Source organism: Hippocampus bargibanti, linkage group LG04 (genome assembly GCF_051943395.1).
Source record: "Hippocampus bargibanti isolate YZ-2025 linkage group LG04, ASM5194339v1, whole genome shotgun sequence".
In the NCBI taxonomy this organism is placed as follows: domain Eukaryota; kingdom Metazoa; phylum Chordata; class Actinopteri; order Syngnathiformes; family Syngnathidae; genus Hippocampus; species Hippocampus bargibanti.
Window position 1 is genome coordinate 23805710 of NC_142737.1, and position 25837 is coordinate 23831546.

The window sequence follows — 25837 nt, forward strand, 5'->3', positions numbered from 1 at the left end:
ATGGAGAATGTGGAAAAGAGGTGAAAAAGCGTGTCCAGGCAGGCTGGAGCGGCTGGAGAAAAATGTCAGGTGTGATGTGTGATAGAAGGGTTTTAGCTAGGATGAAAGGAAAAGTGTATAAAACAGTGGTGAGACCAGCCATGATGTTTGGACTGGAGACAGTGCCACTGAAGAAAAGACAGGAAGCAGAGCTGGAGGTAGCACAGCTGAAGAGTGTCATGATCTGGTTGCCGACCAACGGGTGGCGCTGTTGGCCCCGCCTGCACCTGCACAGGTGCTGGTCGTCCCGAGCCTTGGAAGACTGCCACGTTCGAATTGGCGACCACCGGGTAGCCCTGTCAGCCTGCCTGCTGCCTCGCATGTGCTGGTCGTTACAATCCGTGACACTTAAAAGGACTCCCGGCACGACCATCCGGTCTCGGGTCATTGTTGTATGCATTGTGCATGTTGATGCATGTTATATGCATGTGTGCATGTTTGTTCCTGCTGACTTTATTTTAATACAATTTATCAAACACAACCTCCTGCTCCCTCCTGCCTGCTTTTTGGGATCCGCACCCACCATCAGAGTGACACTCTGACGAAGGCGGAAGTATATGCCGAAACATGTCAGGTATTTGAACACCTATAATACACTGTCTGTAAGTAAAGAATCTGCTTTAAATTAGGATCAGGAATGAGTACATTAGAGGGACAACTCATGTTAGAGGCTTTGGAGAGAAAGTCAGAGAGGCCAGACTGAGATGGTTTGGACATGTCCAGAGGAGAGAGAGTGACTATATCGGCAGAAGGATGCTGAGCCTTGAACTGCCAGGCAGGAGACCGAGAGGAAGACCGAAGAGGAGGTTATGGATGTGGTCAAGGTGGACATGAAGGTAGCTGGTGTGAGAGAAGAGGATGCACAAAACCGGGATAGATGGAGGACATTGATTCACTGTGGCGACCCCTGAAGGGAAAAGCCGAAAGGAAAAGAAGAGGATAATAATAATAATAATAATAATAATAATAATCACCCTATGTCACTGAAGGAACGCCCCTCAGCGAGAAAGGACATAGCTTGCATCACCTCGATGCATTTTGCAATACTTTGTTTGGTCTGAAAACTTCGTGTTGATGGCGAAATTAGAAGGAAAACACATAAATAACGCGATGGTGAATCCTTGTGTGTAGCACCGAGCATCTATTTGATATTCGATGACAAAAATTGTAAGGAATTAATCAGCCCGTTTCCACGGAGCTTTGTCGCCCTCTTCTGCCTCTTTTCGGTGCTACATTCTCCCCCCCCCCCTCTCTCAGATGACACACATTCGGCGCTACATATCTCCCCTCAAAATGACACGGAATAAATTATTTAATTGATTGCAAACATGTATGCTTTCCTCTTCAGAACTATTTGAATCATATTCATAACTGGATGAGTAACAAGAAAGCAGATTCTCCGAATCTGAAGCCATTGTTTTGATTCACTCTCGCTTTCTTGCCGTGACACCACGAATATGGGGGCGGGACCTTCTGAAACTGGCCACTTCCGGTTTCAAATTGAAGTACTTTTTAGAAATTTTAAGTCATTTTTATTGGTGTATTGCATTTGACTAAAAATATCATACTGTGTGTTTTGGGTATTTTAGATGCTATAAAACGTTTTTCTGATTCAGTTAGGAAACAAAAAGTGACGTCAGTTGTCCTTTAAAAGCAACATTGTTGGGGATAAGTTTGCCATGCACATGATATCTTATACATGTACATTACTATTTTGTGTATAATTTGTCTTTTGAAAGACATCCAAAGGACAACATGAAACAGACAAACAATATCATAAAAGTGATGTGAACAGGTGGACTCGTAATTTTGATTTCAACATTATATATTGAAGTTCATTCATTTGTAATTACAATGTATTTATATTTTGCGAAAATAATACGTATTCGCCACTTGTGTGCCGGAAAAATGTTTTGCGTTGATTGTTTCCAGTCGGAGGTGTTTAGTGGTGGAAAGCAAACAGCCACGTAGTAAAAGGCAAATCTGGTTTGGTGAGCTTTCTTTATGTATTTTATGCACTTATTGAATGTGTCATTTTCTAGTCAGCCCATTGACGTTTAACTCGTGCTAGGCGAAACGCATGTATTGTCACAATTATGTGATGAGTTAAATATGTAATCTATACATGGGCTCTGACTTTTCTGAGCGACTGAGTTAGCAACTTTGATGTTAGCTTGACAGGTCCCCCACAGCAAACACATAGCTACCTTTTTTGCCATCACCACCAACTAACATAATATTCATAATTAATTGCTGCCAATTTCACACTGCGTCTTTGTTAATTGCAATCCCCCTGTATTCTATGCAGTTCGCTTCATGTGAGTTTGTTGTTTTCCGTTGATAACTTGTGCTCCACGATGTGAAACAAATACATCAATTTTCATTACATTACATACATTCATGCAGTTCGGAAAGGTTCGATACGACTAGAACTGACAACTTCCAATATTTTCGAAATATGTTGTTTGTTGTCGACGTACCTGTCCACTATTTCTTTTACAGTGACGCCTTTTCAAATTGGCAGATGGGTGTGTTGATACGTAGTTAGGCAACTTCATAAATTCCTGTCAACCGACGTGGGTTTTCGCCTGTTGGTGATAATTAACAACGACACTAAGTAACTAAGCGTACTAGGATTTAATCAGTTATACACTGTTTAATTTAGTATGTCGCTGTTTTCGTTCCAAGAGTAAAAAGTCATTGCCGCTCACGACAACCAAAAAATAAATAAATAAAACAACGCAGTCTGGTCAACGAATAGAAATCCTCTTTTTAGCTCTTCTCTCTGAATGTTTTTTTGCATTATTGCCACTCGTTGAAAGGCATTGCTTTATCTATGGCGTGGGGGTTTTGCCAAAATGTTGGCAATATATTTGTCTCACTCATCAATTTATCTTTTCAGTTCTGTTTTATTTCCTGCACCTTGGAAAGCAATTTATTTCAGCTGTTGTGTTGCTTTCCTATGAGGACCCAAAAAGATCATCTATAAATAAGCAATGGACATTAAAAATTAATACACCGCTCACATGGAGATCAATGCTGCTCAAGATCACTGCACTTTGAAATTCCAAGAGTCTGAAAATGAGCAACACTTGAAGGAACAAGGGCTTGGTGGCAATCCAAATGCAAACAAGGGAATCCACAATGGTGAGTAGATAGCTATGTATATTGTGTATCCCTTTTTGTTACAGATGACTCATCCGTCATCCATTATATTTGAATAAAGATTGGAAGGAAGTCATCTTTCTAGTGAGTGCTCATGTTACCTTGGTGGAATGACTTGGTTGTGTTGCCTTTGGTCTTCATATTATTACATTATGTGCCATGTGGTCATTGCTAAACTAAAATCACTGTTGTTGTTTTTTTTAGTTCAGGTGCTGACAGGTGCACAAAAACACGCATACCTTAAAACTGGAATAGCCAATTCATGGATGTTTTGGACTACCGACCAGTCAAGTGTCTTTTTACATTCAAGTCTGTCCAGATTCCATATTATCTATCCACTCAAAGGCAGACATTATCATGGATTGGTCGGCAGTCAATTGAATATCACATAGATGGAAAACATTGCACCTTGCATCGCAAAGGAAGAATTTAGCCCACACTCAGTGCCTTTTAGCCATTTGCATATCAGGGACAAATTCCTCATTGACTTTCTCTCAGTCATATTTAAAATTGCTGGAATCCAAACCTGCACCACTGCACTGCACTCTGAGGCCGGCCAATGATTGAAATAATTCGGATTTAAAAAGTTTTGTCCGCTGTTTACATGATATATGATCTTTTCCAATCGGTCATTTACATTCTCAGTTAATCAGATCGGTCGTATAATACATGGAGATCGATGTACACATCAAAACCTGATTTAGCACAAAGGAGTTACATTTTGTCTTTTTAGCACAGTAGTTGTTATAATTTTAAAAAAAATTATTGAAGCAACACCTTGATAAAAAGTAGTACATGAAAATAAGTTCTCCCAATACAGCCGAGCTTTGGTAAGAAGCTGCTGGTAATATCATCTTCAAGTGTGTACAACAATTATTGAGGTGTTTATATCTAGTGTTTTCTTTCTGTTTGGGCATTTGGATACACGCTAATCAGAATACAATACCTGACTTAATGTAAACCCACCCAATACCATGGCGCTACAAGAGACACGGCATTTTAATTTAAGATTGCGTTTGTGGAAGATACATTTATACAGTAAAATCCAAAAATTTTTTAAATGTATTTCACAGACCGGGCATTTTGGAGCACGTCGTTGACTGTATATGACATCACTGTTGCTCAGGGCTCAGCGAATCACCAGTTCCTTAGTGCCCCTTGAGATGGGTGAAAATGGATGAAAATGATGCTTAATTCATACTCCACAAATGCAACACTGTTGCATTGAACATATTATTGACAATATACTTTTTCAATTGACTTCCCCTTTAAGACATTGTAAGAATTTCTAACCAGTGGGTGAAGTAGCTTTTGCTGCTGAGTGGTGTCATTGTTGCTCATGCCGCTTGCATTCTAGTCCACAATAGAACGATGACTCATTGTCACATTTCTTGGAACTTGTTCATTCCAGGTCCCATCAACTCGGATGTGATGCCAAATGGAGATGAAATGTCTGAGGGCATTCTTGCTGCAGGGAGCTCCCATGCTAATGGGTCCCTGTCTTCAACAGCCCTTCCTCAGAGTACCGGCTCCACAGTCAACTCCCCAAATCAAGTGATTTCTCCAGGTGTGACTGCTTATCCACCCACGATGCTAGATGAACCTGAGCAGGCTATCACTGAGGTCACGGCTCACACGGGTGATGCATTGCAGTCACTCAGACTCAGTATGCCTATGCAGGAGACAGATTTGTGTAAGCATACATTTGTTGCGTGAATGCTCCTCACCCCCCTGTGCTGAGTCAGTTTATAACCCAAACCCTCTTTACACTGTTAAATTGTTCACTAAACAAACGTCCTTTACTTATATTTAGTTTTTTCTCTGGGTAGATGTAGTCAAGCAAATTATTTTTGTTCAATGTCCAAAGGTTTGATTACTAGGTGTGATTAATAGGTGTGATGCCACACTCCTGCCATTTATGTATTGATTGATTTAATTAATTTATTTATTTATGCGCATCTTTGTCTATTTGTTTATTTATGTATGTATGTATCTGTCTGTTTGTCTCTTTATTTATGTATTGATCCGTTTGTTTATTTATTTTTTCATCCATCCATTTCTGTTTTTTATTTGTTTTTATTTTATTGTTTTAGCGGTTGCATTAAGACATTCACAGTTGGGCACATATTATGATTGCAAAAATGTCTGAGTATTATTTCAGACTGGTGGTAATGATTCTTTTTGGAAAAAATGCCTTTCCTTTATAGCCAACCACACGCCTTCGTTGGAGATGGAAAATGAGGAGAAGATTCGTTTGGAGGCTCGCAGACGCCTGGAAGAGCAGCTGAAACAGTACAGAGTGCAAAGACATAAGGAGAGGGTGAGTGAAAAGTTACTGCATGTTACAGTTAACCCTTTACTGCCTGAATTATGTTCTACTTAGAAAAAAAAATCTGTTCAGTTTTTATGGTCACTGATGGATATAATAACATACTAGTAGCTTCATTTTTTTTTATTATTTTCCAATAATATAGACAATTTGATAATGTGCCTAATTTGGTACAATCATCATGAAAGACCTCAATTGTGTGGGTGCCTTTTTTGGAACATATGTCAAATGCAACTTCAAAGACTAGACTTTTATCCATATGACAGCTTTTTATTAAATAAAAAAAAGAAATAAAATATTTACATATACAGTAAAGTCTCGTTATATCGATATCGGATATATCGATAGTCCCGGTTATATCGATACTATTTCTATGCACGCACGGAGAAAATTACATGCAAACAGGGTCGGATATATCGATAGTCCCGGTTATATCGATATTTTTTCGGACTCCCTTGAATATCGATATAACGAGACTTTACTGTAATTCATACATAATTTACATAAAATATTTACATAAAAATACATAGTTCCTTTACAGATACAGAAAACTAGCTAATAACCATGGGGTAATGCAAAGCAGTTCTTGTGATGATTCAAACAAAGATTTACATTGCATTTTTTTTCAGTAAATATTAGTTTTCACCGAGCATGTGCCATGCTTGCACCTGTTGCGGTTCTTTGCAACATATGGAACATGAGCTATGTTGTCAAAACGAATACTGTGCCATCGAAGGGAAAAGAACCTCAATGTCTTTTAGCTGCGGTTCAGCTGACCAATCGATTGAGCCTCACTGTGCCACAACACCAGATATTCCTTGTTGCCAAATGTTGGGGTAAGGGGATAGATGTAAACCAATTATCAAAATACAATCAATGATTCTTTCCTGGTTGGATGTTTTGAGCCAAATGGAGCACATTTGAGCTTACTTTCAGATGGGGAACCTATGAGTCACTGACTGGATCTATCTTTCCTGTACATGGAATGCAGTCATACATGTAGCCATCATAACCTGCCAGCACAAACAACTTGAACCCCCATTTTTTGGTTTATTTGGTAGACACTGCTTGAGTGTAAATCTACCTTCATAGAGTACAATTTCTTCATCAATTGACAAACACTGTGATTTGGGTAATTCTTGAAACTTCTGTCTCAGGTGATTTATCATTGGCCTTACTTTGTGCAAGGGATCATAATTTTGTCTTCCCCAAGTTCCTTGTTTTGTGTTGTCTGTATTTGAATGGTGATAGAAGTTCATCAATGCAACAGTCACGATGTCAGTCAGATGCCAAAATGTCTTCATCAACATGGTCATCTATTTCATTCTCATCAGGATCTGGAAAGATATACAGTACATGGGTATTTTAGAAAAAAACATATGGACCTCCGTTTCAAGAATCATATTGAGAATGCAAAGCTATGAAGTACAGCTATTAGTTGAAAATGCACCATTCACTTGCAATTATTCGCATCGGGTACCAAGTCAGGATCAACAATATCATCAGGAAAATAGCGTTAGCACGCCGAATGTTCCAAATTCGGGACACTACTTATTTTTAATATTTCTTGGTAAATAAACAAGTTAGCGTTAGTTTATGCATTTCAGTATCAAGGTAAACCTCTTCTGAATAGCTCATAAAATAGTTACAACATATACTTTCATCCATGACGAAAAATAGAAGGTGCTTTGAAGATGGAGAAGAGCATGTTGTGTTGCGCAGTAAGGAGATGATGTCACTGACACTCTTAAAGGTAAAGCTGCACATAACCTGTTTTAAAGGGACATGTAACTTGTGCCGCATCAGTTCCAATTCGCACTTGAACTGCTACCTTTCATTTTCTTGATCTATAAGCATTTATCTTTAGTGTACTGAATTTGGCACAATCGTCCGTAAAGGGTTAACTTCATTCATTAATTCACCTACACAACCTTTTAGACATCACACTGACACAAATGGCACTATTCGTTTTATATTCATTTTTCATGTTTATTATGTTTGTTAAAGTCATTATAAGTGCCTTGCATGCTGGGTCCGAGAGGACAGTAATTTCATCTGTGCTGTATGTCATGCATATTAGCGTATTTGACAATAAAGCTGACTTTGACTTTGACTTTGATCTTTCATGCAGTTGTGTGTTTCTTTGTCTTAGTCTCACCGTAGTACACCAAAAAACAGACTATTCAGTACCTTGGATCCAGAGTTAATGCTGCATCCCGAGGCTCTTCCCAGGGCCGATACAGTTGCCATGACCAAGGAGTATTCCTTCCTGAGGACCAATGTACCCCGTGGTCCTAAACTCGGAAGCTTAGGCATCCCCCCCACCACCAAAGAGAAGAAACCCAGATCCTCCCGCGCAAGCAAGATCCACTCCTTAGCTGACTACACAGCTCCAGAGATTGATGGTGAAGGGGAAGCCGTAGGTGGCATAAAGACTGCGGACAACAGTATGGGCTCCATCCAGTCCACTAACGGGTCACTTTCTGCTGTGTCTGAGGTCAGCGTGGTGTCAAAATCAATCACCTGTATGGGAGAAGCGCGATCTGGTATTTCGCTCCAGGTTGGGGAAAATGTCCCTGAGGTTGATGGAGGAGCGAGGCCTCGAAATGATGGCAATGACAGTGACAGCTCATCCTACAGCAGTGCTTTCATTAGGGGAATCTCCACCATGTTCTCTGCTGCCATGGACAGGCAGCAGATAGCCTACACGGTTGAGGGACGGGAGATTGCTCCAGAGGCCATGGGTCAATTTCCCTCCCTGCATGAAGTTTTGCAAGCAGCCAGTGATGAGCAGCTTCTACAGCAGTTGGAGCAAGAAGGCACCGGAGAACAGCGTAGCCGCAGAGACAGTTTCTCAAGCAGGTATTTTGGATGGTGATTTTTTTTTTTCTAAATGATATCCAGAAATGTGGTTTTACTTTTGGTTTGTAAAATAACTACCAATTAACACATATGTTGTATACCTTATTCAGTGTCTCTTTGGAGAGTTCTGTTATGGGCCACGATGAAGTGCTGCAGGTGCTCAAAGAAAAAATGAGACTAGAAGGCCAACTGGAATCTTTATCGTCTCAGTCCAACCAGGTTAGTTTCACTGTAAATCGGATTACAGCGGTCGGTGTAAACAGTGACCAATAAAAACCTTCAGTATGAGCATGGCCTCATTTTAATTAACTGTGTCACATTGGAACCCACGTTTAAACCATGAGGAGAAATACATATGCAGTAATGCAGGAATGCATACTAATACATTAAATTGCTAATTCTATCCCTAACAAAAATGTATTCAGTACATTATGAATATATAGAAATGGTTTGAATCTCATTCAAGATTTTGAACTTTGACTGACGTTTTGAAGACAGGTTTAATGACACAGTTTACTACACATAGGTGGTTTCTCACCTTCTTCACAATACTGTTTAGTGGCGAAGGTCCTTTTGTGTGCCAGCGTGACTTTGATCTGTAAAGAACTGAAGAACTGTGTTTTGGTCCAGCGCCGCAGCTTTAGAATTTATTTATTTCCCACAGACATACATACATTTATATGTCACGCATAAAAGAAAGAAAACTCTCAAAAATGCAAAACAAGGAACCACTTAATACATAGCTTTCACTTCCTTTCATGTTCTTTTTTCCTGCAGTATTTGCTGAAGTAAAACTTGAGCACACATGTGGCATATTTCGAGGAAATCATGTTAGCTCTCTGTGCTACAAACTGACAATAATCTGTAGATACTATCTCATTCAGTGTAAAGTATTATAATTGTGTCCTGCCCTTTAGGCTCTAAAGGAGAAGACGGAGCTGCAGGCCCAGCTTGCCACCGTAAATGCCCAGATGCAGGCTCAGAAGGCAGAGGTTCAGTTGAGCCAGGAAAAGCAGAGTGACCTCACAAGCGAAGTCAGCACTCTGCGACAGAGTTGTAGTCAACTAGAGAAAGCAATGGTGGAGCTTCAGGGCAATTTGGAGAGTAAAAATGCCAGTCTGGCATCATTATGCAATGACCTGAATGTGGCTGAGGACCAATATCACAGGTTGATGGGGAAGGTGGATGAAATGCAAAAGACGCTCATGTCAAAGGACAATACAGGTGAGACCTAATTCAGCATCAAAGTCATTGGAGTTTTTTAAATTGATATTCGCTCCCCCTTTTTGGTGCCAAATGCATCGTACACATTTTTATTTTGTGTGTCTGAGCATTCATTAATTTTGCAGTCCAGGAAATGCGACTGCAAATGTATGGTCTTCAAAACCAGCTCCAGCAGGTCCAGCTGGAGCGCAGCACTCTACAGAGTCGACTGAAAACCTCCCAGGCAGAGATTGACTCACTCCAGCAAGTCAGGCAGTGGTACCAACAACAGCTTGGCCTGGCTCAAGAGGCCAGAGTCAGACTGCAAAGTGAAATGGCTAACATGCAGGTATATTTATTTACTTATTTATTCTTATTTCTTGATTTTTTTAATTGTGGTGGTCATTTATTTTTATTTTTATTTTTTACTATTATGATTAAAAAAACTTCAAGATACAGTGGTACCTCTGTTCTCGACCATAATTCATTCCAGGACCCTGTTCGAAAAGCGATTTTTTTAGAACACCGAAACCACCTCTTTGCTCCTGTCACTTGCGAGTTGACAGCGGGGGAGGGGGGTGGGGCTGCCTCTCCCGGCCGTTCTCCACCCGCTGTCATTCTCTAATCACGGACACGGGGCATTTATACGGTTCACGATCACCTCGCCAATGCCGGATGATTGACTCACCTCGCCACCATACCTGGACTCTTCCTTCGATGCGCGAGTGTATCCGGTCCGAGGTATTTTCCCTGCGTCCCGTAAATTTATGTCATCTTCCGGGATTGCGTCATTTTGCACCATCGTGTGCCATTTGCTTTTTGGCGTAGTAAGCGGGTAACAAATCGCTACGAGCCACGTTGACTCCACTTTCTCAGCGGGTTTCAAAACTCTGAAGTACACTTTTGAGTCAGGGTGTAGTCCGAAGCATGCTTCTGATTGGCTGCCGGTGCCGAGTATGCAAATTGCCAAACGAACGTTCATTTGGCAATTTGCGAGAGGATTTAACAAACATTATGTGTCATAATTCTTCGCGTCTTCGAACATTCGTTTGGCAATTTGCATACTCGGCACCGGCGGCCAATCAGAAGCCTGCTAAGGACTACACTCTGACTCAAAAGTGTACTTCAGAATTTTGAAAGCCGCTGAGAAAGTGGAGTCCTCGTAGTGTTAAGCAGGCAACACAACGCAAACGTTGCACGCCCGCACGCGACAACAGTTGGTCAGGGAGAGAGCGATACACCCGTGCGCCGCTCAGCTCTCCACCCTCGCGTACGCACTCACACGTCGTATTGGCGTTCGAACACCGATTGATGTTCGAACGCCGAAGCAAGAATATCTCGAATATTTTGTTCGAACACCGATTTGTTCGAACTGTGAGGCGTTCGAGAACCGAGGTACCACTGTATATGTCAAATTGGTATGGTTGATGTAAAATATTTCTTCTATCCCAGGTTGGAAAAATGACCCAGACAGGTGTTCTCCAGCATCTGAAACTAGCGAATGTGACACTGTCCCATCAACTGTCTGAGACCCAACATCGCTCTATCAAAGAAAAAGAACGTATTGCTGTTCAGTTGCAGAGCATTGAGGTATGTTTTAAACATCCCTTTTTCATTTTTGGATGTATGTATGTTGAAACAGGACAAATCATATTAAGACCAGTCGGGGGAAGGCGAACTTTGTAAACATGGGTATTAAGTGACAACATATCTTTGTTCGACTTTCAGTTTCATATACAGTGCTTTGCAAAAGTATTTGCCCTCTTGAATCTTGCAACCTTTCGCCACATTTCAGGCTTCAAACATAAATACATGATTTTTTTTTGGCAAGAATCAACAAGTGGGACACAATCATGAAGTGGAACAACATTTATAGGATAATGTATACTTTTTTTAACAAATAAAAAAAACTGAAAAGTGGGTCGTGCAATATTATTCGGCCCCTTTACTTTCAGTGCAGTAAACTCACTCCAGAAGTTCAGTGAGGATCTGTGAATGATCCAAGGTTGTACTGACTGATGATGATAAATAAAATGCACCTTCGTGTAATCAAGTCTCCGTATAAATGCACCGGCTCAGTGATAGTCTCAAAGTTCTGTTTGAAGTGCAGAGAGCATTATAAAAACCAAGGAACACACCAGGCAGGTCCGAGATACTATTGTGGAGAAGTTTAAAGCCGGATTTGGATACAAAAATATTTCCCAAGCTTTGAACATCTCAAGGAGCACTGTGCAAGCCATCATATTTAAATGGATGGAGGATCAGACCACAACAAATCGACTAAGACCTGGCTGTCCCTCCAAACCTTCTTCTCAAACGAGGAGAAAACTGATTAGAGGTGCAGCCAAGAGGCCTATGATCACTCTGGATGAACTGCAGAGATCTACAGCTGAGGTGGGAGAGTTGTCCATAGGAAATCAATCATTCGTACACTGCATAAATCTGGCCTTTTTGGAAGAGTGGCAAGAAGAAAGCCAGTTCTCAAAGATATCCATAAAAAGTCTTGTTTAAAGTTTGCCACAAGCCACCTGGGAGACACACCAAACATGTGGAAGAAGGTGCTCTGGTCAGATGAAACCAAAATTGAACTTTTTGGCCATAATGCAAAACGATATGTTTGGCGTAAAAGCAACGCAGCTCATCACCCTGAACACACCATCCCCACTGTCAAACATGATGGTGGCAGCATCATGGTTTGGGCCTGCTTTTCTTCAGCAAGGGCAGGGAAGATTGTTAAAATTGACGGGAAGATGGATGGAGCCAAATACAGGCGCATTCTGGAAGAAAACCTATTGGTATCTGCACAAGACCTGAGACTGGGACGGATATTTATCTTCCAAGAGGACAATGATCCAAAACAAAGCCAAATCTACAATGGAATGGCTCAAAAATAAATGTATCCAGGTGTTAGAATGGCAAAGTCAAAGTCCAGACCTGAATCCAATTGAGAATCTGTGGAAAGAGCTGAAGACTGCTGTTCACAAACACTCTCCATCCAACCTCACTGAGCTCGAGCTGTTTTGCAAGGAAGAATGGGCAAGAATGTCTGTCTCTCGATGTGCAAAACTAATAGAAACATACCCCAAGCGACTTGCAGCTGGAATTGGAGCAAAAGGTGGCGCTACAAAGTACGTATTATCGCACGGGGGCCGAATAATATTGCACGCCTCACTTTTCAGTTTTTTGTTAAAAAAAATCATTTTTTACAACATTTTTGTACCACTTCACGATTGTGTCCCACTTTGTGTTGATTCTTGACAAAAAAATAAAATTTCATATCTTTGTTTAGACAGTTACATATACGTATATACATTGCCTTGCAAAGGTATTTGGCCCCCTTGAACCTTGCAACCTTTCGCCCTATTTCAGGCTTCAAACATACACGCACGCACATACACGCACGCACATACACACACACGCACGCACGCACATACACACGCACATATATAAATATAAATATATATATATATATATATAAAATGCATGTTACTGTTGTGGGAACTCTCCTTTTAAATACATTACTACAATATCATATCGACACGCTTATATTTACATTGCAGGCAGACATGATGAGTCAAGAAGCTGCTTACAAGCAGATCCAAGATGCCAAAACTCTGGTGGAGGATGACCTGCAACACAAACTAGAAGAATTTGAGGAAGAACGGGAGCGCTTAGTAAAATTGGCCAACACAGCCAATAACTTGGAAATTGAGCTGGAACAGGTGATCTGTTTTTGAATAGAATTGTGTGATTACAATCTTTGTAGAGCATGTTGTATTACCGTATTTTTATTACCATACTTTCCAAACTTCTTTTCCCCTCAATCTGTAGCTGTCTGTAACCATTTTGCCTAAACTTTGCCATATCTGTATTTATTTGTGTTTATTAGGTGAAGCTAAACCTTTCTCAGAAGGACATGCAGCTGCAGTCTCTCCAGAAAGATCATTTGGACTTGATGCGACAGCTGACCATCACTCAGGAAGACCTGCATACTAAAGAGCAGTCAATTAATCAGCTTGAGGCTCGATACGTAGAGCTGGAAGCCCATCTACTTGAGCTCCAGGCGGAGAGCAATAGTAAAGATGACAACATCCAGTACCTCCAGAACGAGAAGATTGTTCTGGAAGTAGCATTACAGACGGCCCGAGCCGACAAAAGCCGACTTCATGAAAATGCTGAACGGCTTGGAGAGGATGTTTTGGTGGCCTCAGATGTGTTGGATCATCTGAAACAGGAAGTTCAGGTCAAAACCGGCCAGGTGAGGAAAAAAATGACAGCTGTGTTTTCAATTATGATTTAAGTTGCATGAAGATATACAGAGAAGTGAATTCAATAACCCTACAGCATACCGTGACAAAATATTTTAACTTTGTAGTCATCAAGCGGAAAATTAATTAGTTTTTTTTAAATATGCGCTGTAACATGTCAAAGCTTGAGACTGTAATTAATTTTTGGTAGTATTGATGTTGTACTAAGTTTTTTCATTACTCCAGACATTTTTATACTGTATTTGTAGTGATTTATTATTATTGGCTTTACTGTGTTGTAGATTGAAAAGCTACAGCAAGATAATGGTTCCTTGAAAAAACAAGTTCAAAAATTGAAGGAGCAGTTCCAACAACAAAAGGTAATAAATATAAACTGTCATTCTAAAATTGTTTCATAATTCAATTGTAGGAGAAATTTTGGTAGAAATTCACAGAAAAGAAAAACTTCACAGCTTTAATCATTACAAGCAGGGAAATTACGTTTCTCAACAATTTGTCCTTGATTGGATTTGGATTTGGATTTGCCTTTATTAGTCTCGCAGTGGAGAAATATACATTTCACAGCAGCAAAGTTATGAAAGTAGAAAACCAAAATACATGAGCTGCTGGAAAGGCAGCCACTCTCGCTGCGCCGTTATTAAGTCAAAAGAACAAAAAAAACAAAAAAAGATTGAAATGATGTTTGATGGAATGTTCTCCGCATGTAAAATTGTAACCTGTGGTCCAAATTGAACAAGGCACTTCATTTCAATTTAAATATGGAATGTGTCGGTAAAATTCATAGACATTGTTCAATAAAACAATCTTTTGTTTTACTATTTAATAATAATTTAATATGTTTTACTATTTAATATTGCTCAAATCTTCCACTTGCCAATCTTCTTCTTGTTTTCCTTTCGGCTTTTCCCTTCAAGGGGTTGCCACAACGAATCAGAAGTTTGATTCGCATGTTTGTTTTGGCCAAGCTTTTATGTCGGATGCCCTTCCTGACACAACCCTCTGTATTTATCCGGGCTTGGGACCGGCACAATAAGACACTAGCTTGTGTCCCCTTGTGGCTGCAGAACAGGCAACTCTATGAACGTAATAAAGATGAAGATCCTCAATAAAAGACTCCCAAACATAAACAGACGGGACTTACTTACGTTTGACGTCCCAAAAAAATTGCGGATGCCGCGCCGAGACGCGATTACATGCATTTGGCTGTGTTCTAAAGGTAACATTTAGCACAAATACAGGAGTTGCTGCTGGTCACAACTCACGCCCATCCTCTCTAAACTACAAACTCGTGCCAGAGCGGACTTCCCTCTTTTCTGGCTCATCCCTTCTTTATATAACCTCACAGTCGCTCTATGACGTCATCTTGTTTGAAGTAGCCCAGCCCCCAAACACGCAATTAACAAGCACCAGACATTGCAATAATGATGATCCAGTGACTGGTTTGATCTGCAATGTCAAAAACGAAAATGTATTGATTGAGTCGATGCAAATATTATCAGCCTGCTTTAAGGTTATCTTGTTTTGTAAAGTTATCTAAATGATAAGAACAATTAATCTCGTACCTCTAGTCTTGACCCCACTGTTTCAGGGAATCTTTTTCGGGAATTTTATAACAGCTGTAATCGATTAACAAAGCGTACCACAAATAACACTTTAGAACAAAATACGTGTTTTTGTTACGTTAATCCCCCAAAAATATCTGGCTGGGTCTTCCACTTGCCAATGTTGGTGTTTATGTGGGAGGGTGTATTATTGATTTGATGGCAGTCACAGCTCAAAGTCCCTCACTGAGCTTAAAAGTTATCGATGCTGCTCAGTTTCCAATGAAAAGGTGTGATGACGAGGAACTGTTTTATTGATGGAAATTCTATATTTTTTTAGCTTATTCCACATAGTTGTATCAGACCGATTTGTTTTAGCTACAACCATAAATTGACTGATGTATTTGTCAGTTGGAATTATGACTATTAAACTTATGAAGAACAAAAACACAGTACCAGACATTTTCAAACCTTTTATGTCCTCAATGCTTGAAAAAACAAGATATACCGGTAAATGGGTACTTGGGTTTGAATGCGTCGAGTCTTCAAAGATGTGTCTTTGGAATTTAACGAGTGTGGTTCATACGTCTGTGTAAGCTCTCAGTCGTACAGGAGTGGTCCATCGATGAAAAGGTTTCTTCAGCCGTCATCTGTACATCCGACACCTTCAAAGAAGTACAGATGACGGCTGAAGAAACCTTTTCATCGAGAGTATGGTTCATCTTCACAGGTGATGTTGGAAGCTTACCGCCGGGATGCTAAATCCAAAGACCAGTTGATAAGTGAACTCAAGTTGACTAAAAAGAATCTTCTGGCAGAGGTGAAGGGCTTAAAACAAGAGCTTCTGGATATTCAGGGAGAGAAGCAAAAGGGCGATTTGGAGCAGGCCCGCTTGCAGAAACAAGTAGTCCGAGTCCAAGAACAGATAAATAACATGGAAAGTCATCTACAAGAGATTCAGATGGAACGAGACCAGCTCGAAACACAGATTCAGGTAATTATAAATGAGTCGGTTTTTCCTGTTAAACTAACTCACTTCAGTGATGACTTGATTTTAAAACTTACTATTTTACTGAACAGTCTATGCAGTTTGATCAGAGTCAACTTGTGGCTGTGACGGAGGAGAATAAAAGCCTTAGGAAACAAGTGGAGAAAATGGAAACAGAAGCTAAGAAGTAAGTCACATTCTTTAGAAAGCAAAAAAAGTGACACTTGAATAGGGCCATGATTAGTATCTATTTACATTTTTATTTATTGTATTATTCACATTGTGTCTGTGCCAAATGAAAGTCCTATTAGCCCGATATAGGACATTACAAACCTTGAAAAATTATCGTGTTTGTAAAGTTGCATACATTCACTTACGGTCATTGCAGCTTTCCATTGGATTTAAGGCATATTTTATTTGCTTGAAACAGGGCGATCTCGGAGCAAAAAGTGCGTATGAAGCGGTTGGGGACAGATTTAACCAGTGCTCAGAAAGAGATGAAGGCCAAACACAAGGCATACGAGAATGCTGTGAGTATTCTGAGTAGGAGGCTACAAGAGGCCCTGACTGACAAGGAGAAGACTGAGGCTGAGCTGATCAAGCTCAAAGGTCATGTGTCTGATGGAGGAGGCAATCACATCCTGCAGGTACAAACCTGTCAGATCAAAGCATTGTACTACCGTACTGCTCTGTAGTATGGTACGATGGGCCCATAAAGCCTTTACAATTAAAGGACAACCGACGGCTCCGGACAAGTTGTGTCCGTAATTTGTAAAATCTCTTCAAATGACTTCTACTAAGCGTATTTTACAAAGATTCCACCGCATATAGCTATATTTTACGTTTTAAGACTCGCGCTGAATTTTCCAGAAGTCTTGTTTTTGACTTGGTGACGAGTCCTGACGTCATGTCACGGAAGAAATGCCCCTGACCGAGAAAGGACACACTGTAGCAGTCCTTTCATCACGTCAATGCATTTTGCGGTACTTTGTTTGGTGTGAAAACTTCGTGTTGATCTGTGTTAATGGCGAAATTAGAAGGAAAACACATAAATAATGCAATGGTGAATCGTGTGTTGCACCGAGCAACTATTTGATATTCGCTGAAAAAATTCCAAGATAAAAAAATCACCCCATTTCCACGGAGCTTTGTCACCATCTTCTGCCTTTTTTGGATGCTACATTTCTCTCCAGCTGCCTCAAAATGATACAGAATAAATTATTTAATCGATTGCAAACATGTATGCTTTCCTCTGCAGAACTATTTGAATCATATTCATAACTGGAGGTGTAACAAAAAAGTATATTCTCCGAATCTGAAGCCATTGTTTTGATTCTCCAGAAATGCAAGACGTCTTGGCGTGACGTCACGAACATTTTTATTGGTGTTTTGCATTTCAATAAAAATATCATACTGCGTGTTTTGGGTATTTTAGATGCTATAAAACGTTTTTCTGATGTCAGTTAAGAAACAAAAAAAAGTGGCGTCGGTTGTCCTTTAAGGGTTTTTTTTCTTCCCCCTCTCTGCGTGGGATGTAACATGGATGAAAATCCACACTCATATATCACCCTCTCCTCCACATATTAAATTAGAAAACTCAGAAGCCGCCTTGTCATTAATTAAAATGCTTCTTATTGATAGATTAGCGAACCAGAAGAAAGAGCTATCACTAATAATCTCTTTGGGTGACATGCACTAAACCCAGAGATTTGTGAAAATTCTACATTAGTTACATTACAAGACTGCTGTCATGTGTTCAGTAATGAATTAAATCGAAGGGTCACAAAAATAAAAAGGTGACCAAAGGTCATGAATTGCATTTTTTTTCTGTATCATGAATTTGTTTAGTTAAATGACTAAGAGTTCAAGAATTGCTATTGTTTGACTACACCTTCCAAATCTCATAATACCCCCCTCTTTTTTACCCAGGAGAAGATTGAATCTCTTCAGACTGCATTGGAGGTTGTGACCAAAAGCAAAGCCATGTTAGAGAAGGAGCTTGAGGAAGTCATTAGTCTCACTTCCACAGAGTTAGAGGAATACCAGGAGAAGGTTCTGGAGTTAGAAGACGAGGTGGGTCATCATCAAATAGATATGTGGACTGTGTTCGTTTAAGAAAATTTACGGAATATTTTCCCAAGTTACTCATGTCTTTAATTGGCTTACATCTTTTCTTGCAAAAAAAGCTTCAAGAGTCACGATGCTTCAAGAAGCGGATCCGAAAACTTGAGGAAGCTAACAAGAAGCTAGCACTTGAGCTGGAACATGAAAAAGGAAAAATGGTTGGCCTGACACAATCCCACAATACACTGCGGGAACATGCCAATATCTTGGAATCTGCTTTAGCGAAGCGAGAGGCTGATCTAGTACAGCTTAATTTGCAGGTAAAAACATGGATCGCAACAAGTGCTGTTAGGTTGGAATGTTTTCTGTGCATTGTGGATAATGTTTTCGTCAACATGGTTTCTTGAGCCAACAATGAATGATCATATTCGGAATATAGTCGTCAAAATTGTTCTTCATACAACTGCTTATTCAGGTTCAAGCCGTTTTGAAACGCAAAGAGGAGGAGGACCAACAAATGAAGCAGGTGGTGGAAACTCTTCAGCTTGCCTTGGAAAAAGAGAAAACCAAAGTCAAAGATCTTAAAGAACAGGTACACATTCTCAGTGAACTTGAGGTGCCATTTTTTTCATCTTGAGAAGATTGATGCCTTGGGTCTTTTGCTGTTTGCCAGATAGCGATTGCCTTTTCAGAGGCTTTTGATTAATTATTTCATTTGCCCTTTCTAGGTGGCAACAGCCAGGGCTGAAGCAGCCCACAATAGAAGGCACTACAAGGCTGCTATGTTGGAACTGTCAGAGATCAAGAAAGATCTGCAGGCCAAAGAAGACTTGATCAAAGCTCTGCAACATGAAGCTCAAAAGCTCCAGTAAGTTTTTTTAATGCCTTTTTGAATTGCATAGTGTAAATAATGATCATGTTGCCAAGGAAATAGCAGGTGTATATTGGACCCCCACTATCTAGCAAAATAAATACATAAATAAATAAAAATACTAGGGCAAAAAAACTGCATATGCAGCGGTCCATTGCATCTCACGTTTATTGTAGTGTTGAACTTTTTTCATTTGTAATATTTTCTTGGAAATACAAGAGAAGCTGATTTGCAATGTTCAACAAAAAAGTCATCACCAAAAACGAAAAAAAAAAAAATTAATTCACACAGTTGAAAGTCTAGCTGGTTAAGTTTTGTATTACAAGAAATCAAAATCACAAAACAATGATTCTAATTCATCAAAGCCTAAAATTTGTTCTCGTCTTCAGTGCAAAATATATACAAATCTAACTTTTAAAATTGGGTGCACTGATGTATGGTGAGTACTTGAGCTGGACTATACGGTACATTCATGGTGATGATGCCGAAACCCTGATGATATCAGCCATGTGAGCTTGCCACCTTTGCATTGCAGGCAAATCTTGGTTTACGAACCACATTCCAATGTTGGTGTTGATGGAGAGTTGAAAACCATCTGATTACAGTTTAAAACGCAGTGGCTCCTCTCTCTCCTAGCAAATTGCCGTTTTTGTGTTATTATGTCTGTCAAAGTTCCTTGCACGCTGGGTCCGAGAGGACAGTAATTTCATCTGTGCTGTATGTCATGCATATTAGCATATTTGACAATAAAGCTGACTTTGACTTTGAAAACCATCTGAAGACAATCATAGAAAAAAAGTTTTGCATTATTTCAGATTTATTGAAATATATACAGTATTAAATATATCGCTGAATGGATAGATAGATGGATAGATATTGATATTCTTCCCCATTTTATCTTTTATCATGTATATGTTGTGGTTTCAACATTATTTTTAATGACACAGAATGAGAATTAGCTATCACTGAAGTGTCAAACTTGTTTGAACAAAAAATGAAGTTATGTGACAAATACATTTGCAATGGAAAGTTTCCAGAAAGTTTATTACATCCTTTTCCGGCATTATTTATCATTGACTATATCCACAGATCTCAGGATGAGACGCATTCTCGGGAGATCTCCGGGTTCCAAGAGGAGCTGGCTGAAGCTCATTCCCAGCTCCAGATCCTCCAGAAACAACTGGATGAAGAGCTGTCAAAGAAGCCTCTCACCAACCAGGAGGTAAAGGAGATTGTTTTTTTAAACACTTAAATGCCATCGAAAGACTATTGTTATTTCACTCGATTCTGGATTTTAATTTGGCTGGTTTTACTTTTTTCATGTCTGTTTCATGTCTGAGTGTGGTTTGACTGAAATGAGATGTTTTGTATTTTTTTCCAGCGACAGATAAAATCCAAAAGTTGAGTTTTGGTGGAAATGTGTTCTGACTAACGCATTGTCTCATCGAAATTCTAATGCTGACAACTTGCAGGTTGAGGACCTCAAGTGGGAGGTGCAACAAAAGCAGATTGAGCTTGAGACTCAGAAACAGCAATTGGAGGCAATGGGGCAGTGCCAGCACAAGGAGCTGGACAGCCTGCAGACAGCTTTGCAAGTAAGTATTTATTGAAAGGATAAATGTCAATTTAGTAATGCCAAAAGACAATGGCAGGGAAATGTGTGCAGAGCAGTAATTGATAACATGATGAGCAAACACTGCCTCTTTTTCCAATGGGTTGATTCATTTTAAGCCTGTCTATCACAGAACATAAAGGTCGAGTTGGAGACATTCCAGGAGGAGCTGAGTGTTACAAGGAAGGACAAATTTATGCTACAAGCTAAAGTGGGTGAGCTGAAAAACAGCATGAAGACTATTTTTCTACAAAACCAGCAACTCAAGCAGGACCTCAAACAGAACCGTCTAAGGAAGGTGATGCAGACCTTTGCTTGATTTGTTGTTGTCATCAGGGTTCATAGTGTTCTGTGTCCTGACTGGTAGTCAAGAGTCAATCCATGAAAAAAACATTATCTTGCCATATTTTTAGCATAGGTTTTGCATATCATTGACATAATCTGGTGACTGTTTCTCTGCAGGTATATAATATCAATGTACTTGAGTGTCCATCAGATCAAAATCAGAAAAACCTTTATTCGTCCCACAATGAGGAAATTTGCAGTCCACAGCAGCAATTTGAAAGGGGATGGGGTGGGGGGCAAAAGGATCGAAAACAAGATATTCTAAGCATAGCAAAATAAAAATGTCAACTGTATACTGTAAATGTGCAAAACAGTTTTATAAAAAGGCATATTGATATTTGTAGCTGTATTGCATCAACCCATATTTACAGTACAAGTGTCCAGTTTTTAATTTTTTTTCCACGTGATTATTGAGAATTGCGAAGCCTGACACAGTCGGTCGGAACGAGCGGCGGTACCTCTCCTTCTTGCAGAGTGGGTGTAACTGTCTCTGGCTGAAGGAGCTACCCAGTGCTGTGAGGGTGGGCAGGTTGGGGCTGGGAGGGGCTGTCCATCATAGCTTTTAGTTTAGCAAAAACAGCAATGGAAAAATAATGGGTTTTTTTTACATTTTATATTGCCACCTGGAATTTTACCCACAAATATGCGCCCATTCATTTCTTTCACAAAGCTAAATGGCCCTGCAATTATGTTGTTGAAGCAGCAACGGATGGAGTTACAGAATGAAGGGACTCCATCCAACCCAGTGACGCCGGTAAAGATCCCTGACTGCCCGGTGCCTGCCTCACTTCTTGATGAGTTACTAAAGCCATCAACTTCAGTCAACAAAGAGCCGCTCAACAATTTACACAACTGTTTGCGGCAGCTCAAGTAAGAATCTATCTCTGTTGTACTCTTAATACTATGGTTATCACATTCTTTAGGGATAAGGACTCCATTCTGGGGAGTAATATATCCAATGGCCTCCTCATCCTTATGCCAGTTAAACCTAACAATCATGATTGTGCCTCTCTAAATGTCATAGGTTATTTTTAAACATTTCAAACAAAATACTCAGGATGTGTTCAATAGAAAGGAAGTGACACTGTGACATTAATTTAACTGTTACCGTCTGTCATGGCTAGCTGATCTGCGATACTTGCACTGAGAATACAGCTGTCATAAAAAAGGAGATCGTTTTAAAGCAGGGGTGCTCACACTTTTTCAGCATACGAGCTACTTATAAAGACTACCAAGTCAAAATGATCTACCCACGACAAAAATGCAAAACATAATTATTTTAAAATGTTTAAAGGATTCTTTGTATGTACAATGTATGTTGATGTACCTTGCATAACTGAATAAGCCAATATTGCACAACACACATAATAACTACATATACATAACATAATAAATAACTATTAACATGTTTGTAATTACCTGAGTTTACTTTGATGACTTGCACTGAATTGAATCAGGGATGCATAGTCCGGACAGTAGCTGCTGACAGCCAGCCTCAAGCACATTTCCAAATGTACATCAGTCATGGTGGAACGGTATTTGGACTTAATGATCTTCATGTAGGAAAAGACTGACTCACATAAATAAGTGGAGCCGAAAAATGCAGTCAAGGAGGTAGCACATTTTCTCATGTTGGGGTACTTTTCCTCTGTGAGTAAGTTACAGAACTGTCCATGAGCCCTGGACTTCAGCAGTGAGAACACTCACAATCTCCGATGTCTTTCCACATTTGCTGGGTTAAATTCTCAGCTATGGCTTCACAGCGACGTGTAACTGTATGTCTTGACAGCTGCAGCGCTTTGATTGAAGATAATATCTCTGCCTTATTTTTAAAGTCTCTGAACAATGAGTCAGCTGCTTCAACGAATGCTTCTTTTACCATCTCTCCATCTTGGAAGGACTTATTGTTTTTAACGATGACGTGACTCACCCGCAACGATGCTTCGGTGGCGGCTTTCGCTTTTGAAGTATGTTGAGTGAAAAATGACTGCTGACCGGACAACTAGGATTTTAGTTCATCCACCGTTCTCTTTCTCAGCTGGCTTTTCGGCGGGAAGTCAATGTCGTATTTTCCATGAACAGTCCGAAAATGGCGCTCCACATTTTCCCATTCCGTATGAAAGTAATATGTTTTGCCCCCTTACTTGGTCCCGCTTTCTCACTCATTTTGATCACCATAAGTTTTAGCAAGGGCTTAAAATCTGAGGCAATTCGCGGACTAGCTTGTAAATTTTGCTGCGTTTAGCGCCGTTGTTTACGCATGCACGGCGACCTAAAGGTAAAAATTCAGTTCTGAATGGTTGCCCTGTATGTCAATCAAGTGACGGGACGTTTGATAGGCTGACAAATGTTTTTTTTACTGTCACGCTGCGATCGACCAGTACTACCTCCGCGATCGACCAGTAGATCGCGATCGACCAGTAGATCGCGATCGACGTAATGAGCACCCCTGTTTTAGAGGTTGCGTCAAGTCTATCCAACCTCACTAGTTTTGACACAGTATGCTGACTAACATTGCATTTAAAGGGCAACCGACGTCACTTTTTTGTTTTTTAACTGACATCAGAAGAACGTTTTATAGCATCTAAAATACCCAAAACACGCAGTATGATATTTTTATTCAAATGCAAAACACCAATAAAAATGACTTAAAGTGTCCAAAATCTGCAAAAAAATTGAGCTGCGAAGTAGGCATTTTCAGAAAGTCCCGCCCCCAGTTCGTGACGTCACGCCAAGACGTCTTGCATTGCTGAAAAATCCAAACAATGGCTTCAAATTCGGAGAATATGCTTTCTTGTTACACATACAGTTATGAATATGATTCAAATAGTTCTGAAGAGGAAAGCATACATGTTTGCCATCGATTAAAGAAGTCCTTCCATGTCATTTTGAGGCATCTGGACTGCAATGTAACGTCCCACAAAAGAGGCAGAAAAATGGCGACCAGCCCCTGTGAGGAATGAATCAGCCCGTTTCCACAGGCTGATACATTCCTTGCATGGAGCTTAGACTCCCTCTGCTGGTGGCTTTTGGATGTAACACAAGGGTTTCAAAAAAACAGTACAGCAAAATACATTGACGTGATGGAAAGACGCTACAATGCGTCTTTTTTACGGTCAGGAGGCGGTCCTTTTCTGACGTCACGTGAGGACTCGTCACCAATTTAAAAACAAGACTTCCTGAATGTTCAGCGCGAGTCTTAAAACGTAAAATATAGCTATATGCAGTGGAATCTTATTAAAATACGCCCAGTAGAAGTCATTTGAAGCCATTTTACAAATTATGGACACAACTTGTCCAGAGACGTCGGGTGTCCTTTAAGCAATGTGTTTTACGCCGCCAATTCCACCATTTTTTTTAATCAGTCTCATCGATCGGTCATTTTGCCACCCGTTGCAAACACCACATGAGCAAACTCAACAGATGAGCTGTGATTATTATTGTTATTATTACCTGAGGAACTGTGATGTTATTTTTAGTCAACAGCTTGTAGCAAAATGGCCGTTCCCGAAAATGGAAAGAAACAGAAATAACTAATTGATTGCAAATATTTTTGCTGTCCTCGATTTCACAACTGCTCTAGTACACCATTAACAAAAATCTGTGTACTATATAATGCAAGCCCTTTTTCCAACACTAGTCTGCATAAGCTGTGATTTTTTTTTTTTTCCCCCAGGGAGGAGATGGACAGTCTTCAAAAGCAAATGGAAGAGCACACCGTTACAGTGCACGAGTCAATAAGCTCATGGCCAACCACAGAGGAAGGGTTGGCTCAACTGGGACTTCAAAACAACAATTCTGATGCATTGAAGCCGCTGAATGACACAGTGGCAGAAGAAAGTAATCACGGAAAGGAAGACCAGCAGTCATAAGAGCAAACTTGTGTTAGGCTGTGACGAAGGTGGAGTTTTATCCACAAAGATGTTGTTTTGGCATTTCTTTGATTTTTCTTTTTCAACAATGGCTGGCAGCATTTGCGATTCTTCTCCAAACACCACAGGAGTGGTATTGCAAACTAATACTTATACCATTGCTTTCTTTTTGCTCCTTATTATTTGATGATTATGTGTATTGTTAGGCCCTTGTGATAGTTATTTATTAAGAGTTTAAAAAATACACATTAGGCACACTAATACAAACCCTTCCATTCTAATTTGTTGAGAAGGTTTGAGCATTTGAGCAGTTCAGGTTTTCGGGATGATACTCCTTACAATTTGGAATCAGCAGCTTTCAGGATTGACTGACAATAATATGTAATATGATGTGAGTAAGCCGCAATGGCTAAGGCCCATTCTTCCACTTCTTTGTGCCTGTACTCAGCAGGTGTCTTTTCATTTAGGATTTAACTAACGGGGATGTTGTTACTCCTTAACAGTTAAGCATTTTTGTGCACACGAAACTATTTTTGTTTATTTTTGGCTATTGTTAAAATGCTGTAAGTCTACATTTTTATTGGAACAGTTTGACCTTTGGTTGTTAAACATCATCATGAGTCTCATTTATGTTTGGGGGTGTCTTGTCTAGGGTGGTCTGTGTGTGTGCGCGTGTGC

General features: G+C 40.0%; 1 protein-coding gene across 3 annotated transcripts; it reads left to right on the forward strand.

Moving 5' to 3' along the window:
- Positions 1 to 1955: 1955 nt before the first annotated feature.
- Positions 1956 to 25773, forward strand: golga3 (golgin A3). Of its 3 annotated transcripts, none has more exons than XM_088994779.1 (24): positions 1956 to 2030; positions 2942 to 3186; positions 4616 to 4897; positions 5412 to 5524; positions 7686 to 8395; positions 8506 to 8614; positions 9313 to 9619; positions 9745 to 9947; positions 11051 to 11188; positions 13159 to 13320; positions 13488 to 13856; positions 14148 to 14225; positions 16138 to 16401; positions 16488 to 16582; positions 16826 to 17042; positions 18325 to 18468; positions 18582 to 18779; positions 18935 to 19051; positions 19188 to 19327; positions 20420 to 20552; positions 20803 to 20925; positions 21076 to 21240; positions 21988 to 22157; positions 24964 to 25773. In XM_088994779.1, the coding sequence occupies exons 2-24, from the start codon at positions 3066 to 3068 to the stop codon at positions 25157 to 25159; spliced, it is 4554 nt and encodes a 1517-aa protein (XP_088850905.1). In that variant the 5' UTR covers positions 1956 to 2030; positions 2942 to 3065; the 3' UTR covers positions 25160 to 25773. The 3 variants fall into 3 exon arrangements, with proteins under 3 accessions (XP_088850905.1, XP_088850907.1, XP_088850906.1); XM_088994781.1 differs by having other exon boundaries at positions 4616 to 4771; XM_088994780.1 differs by having other exon boundaries at positions 1957 to 2030; positions 21991 to 22157.
- Positions 25774 to 25837: the final 64 nt, after the last annotated feature.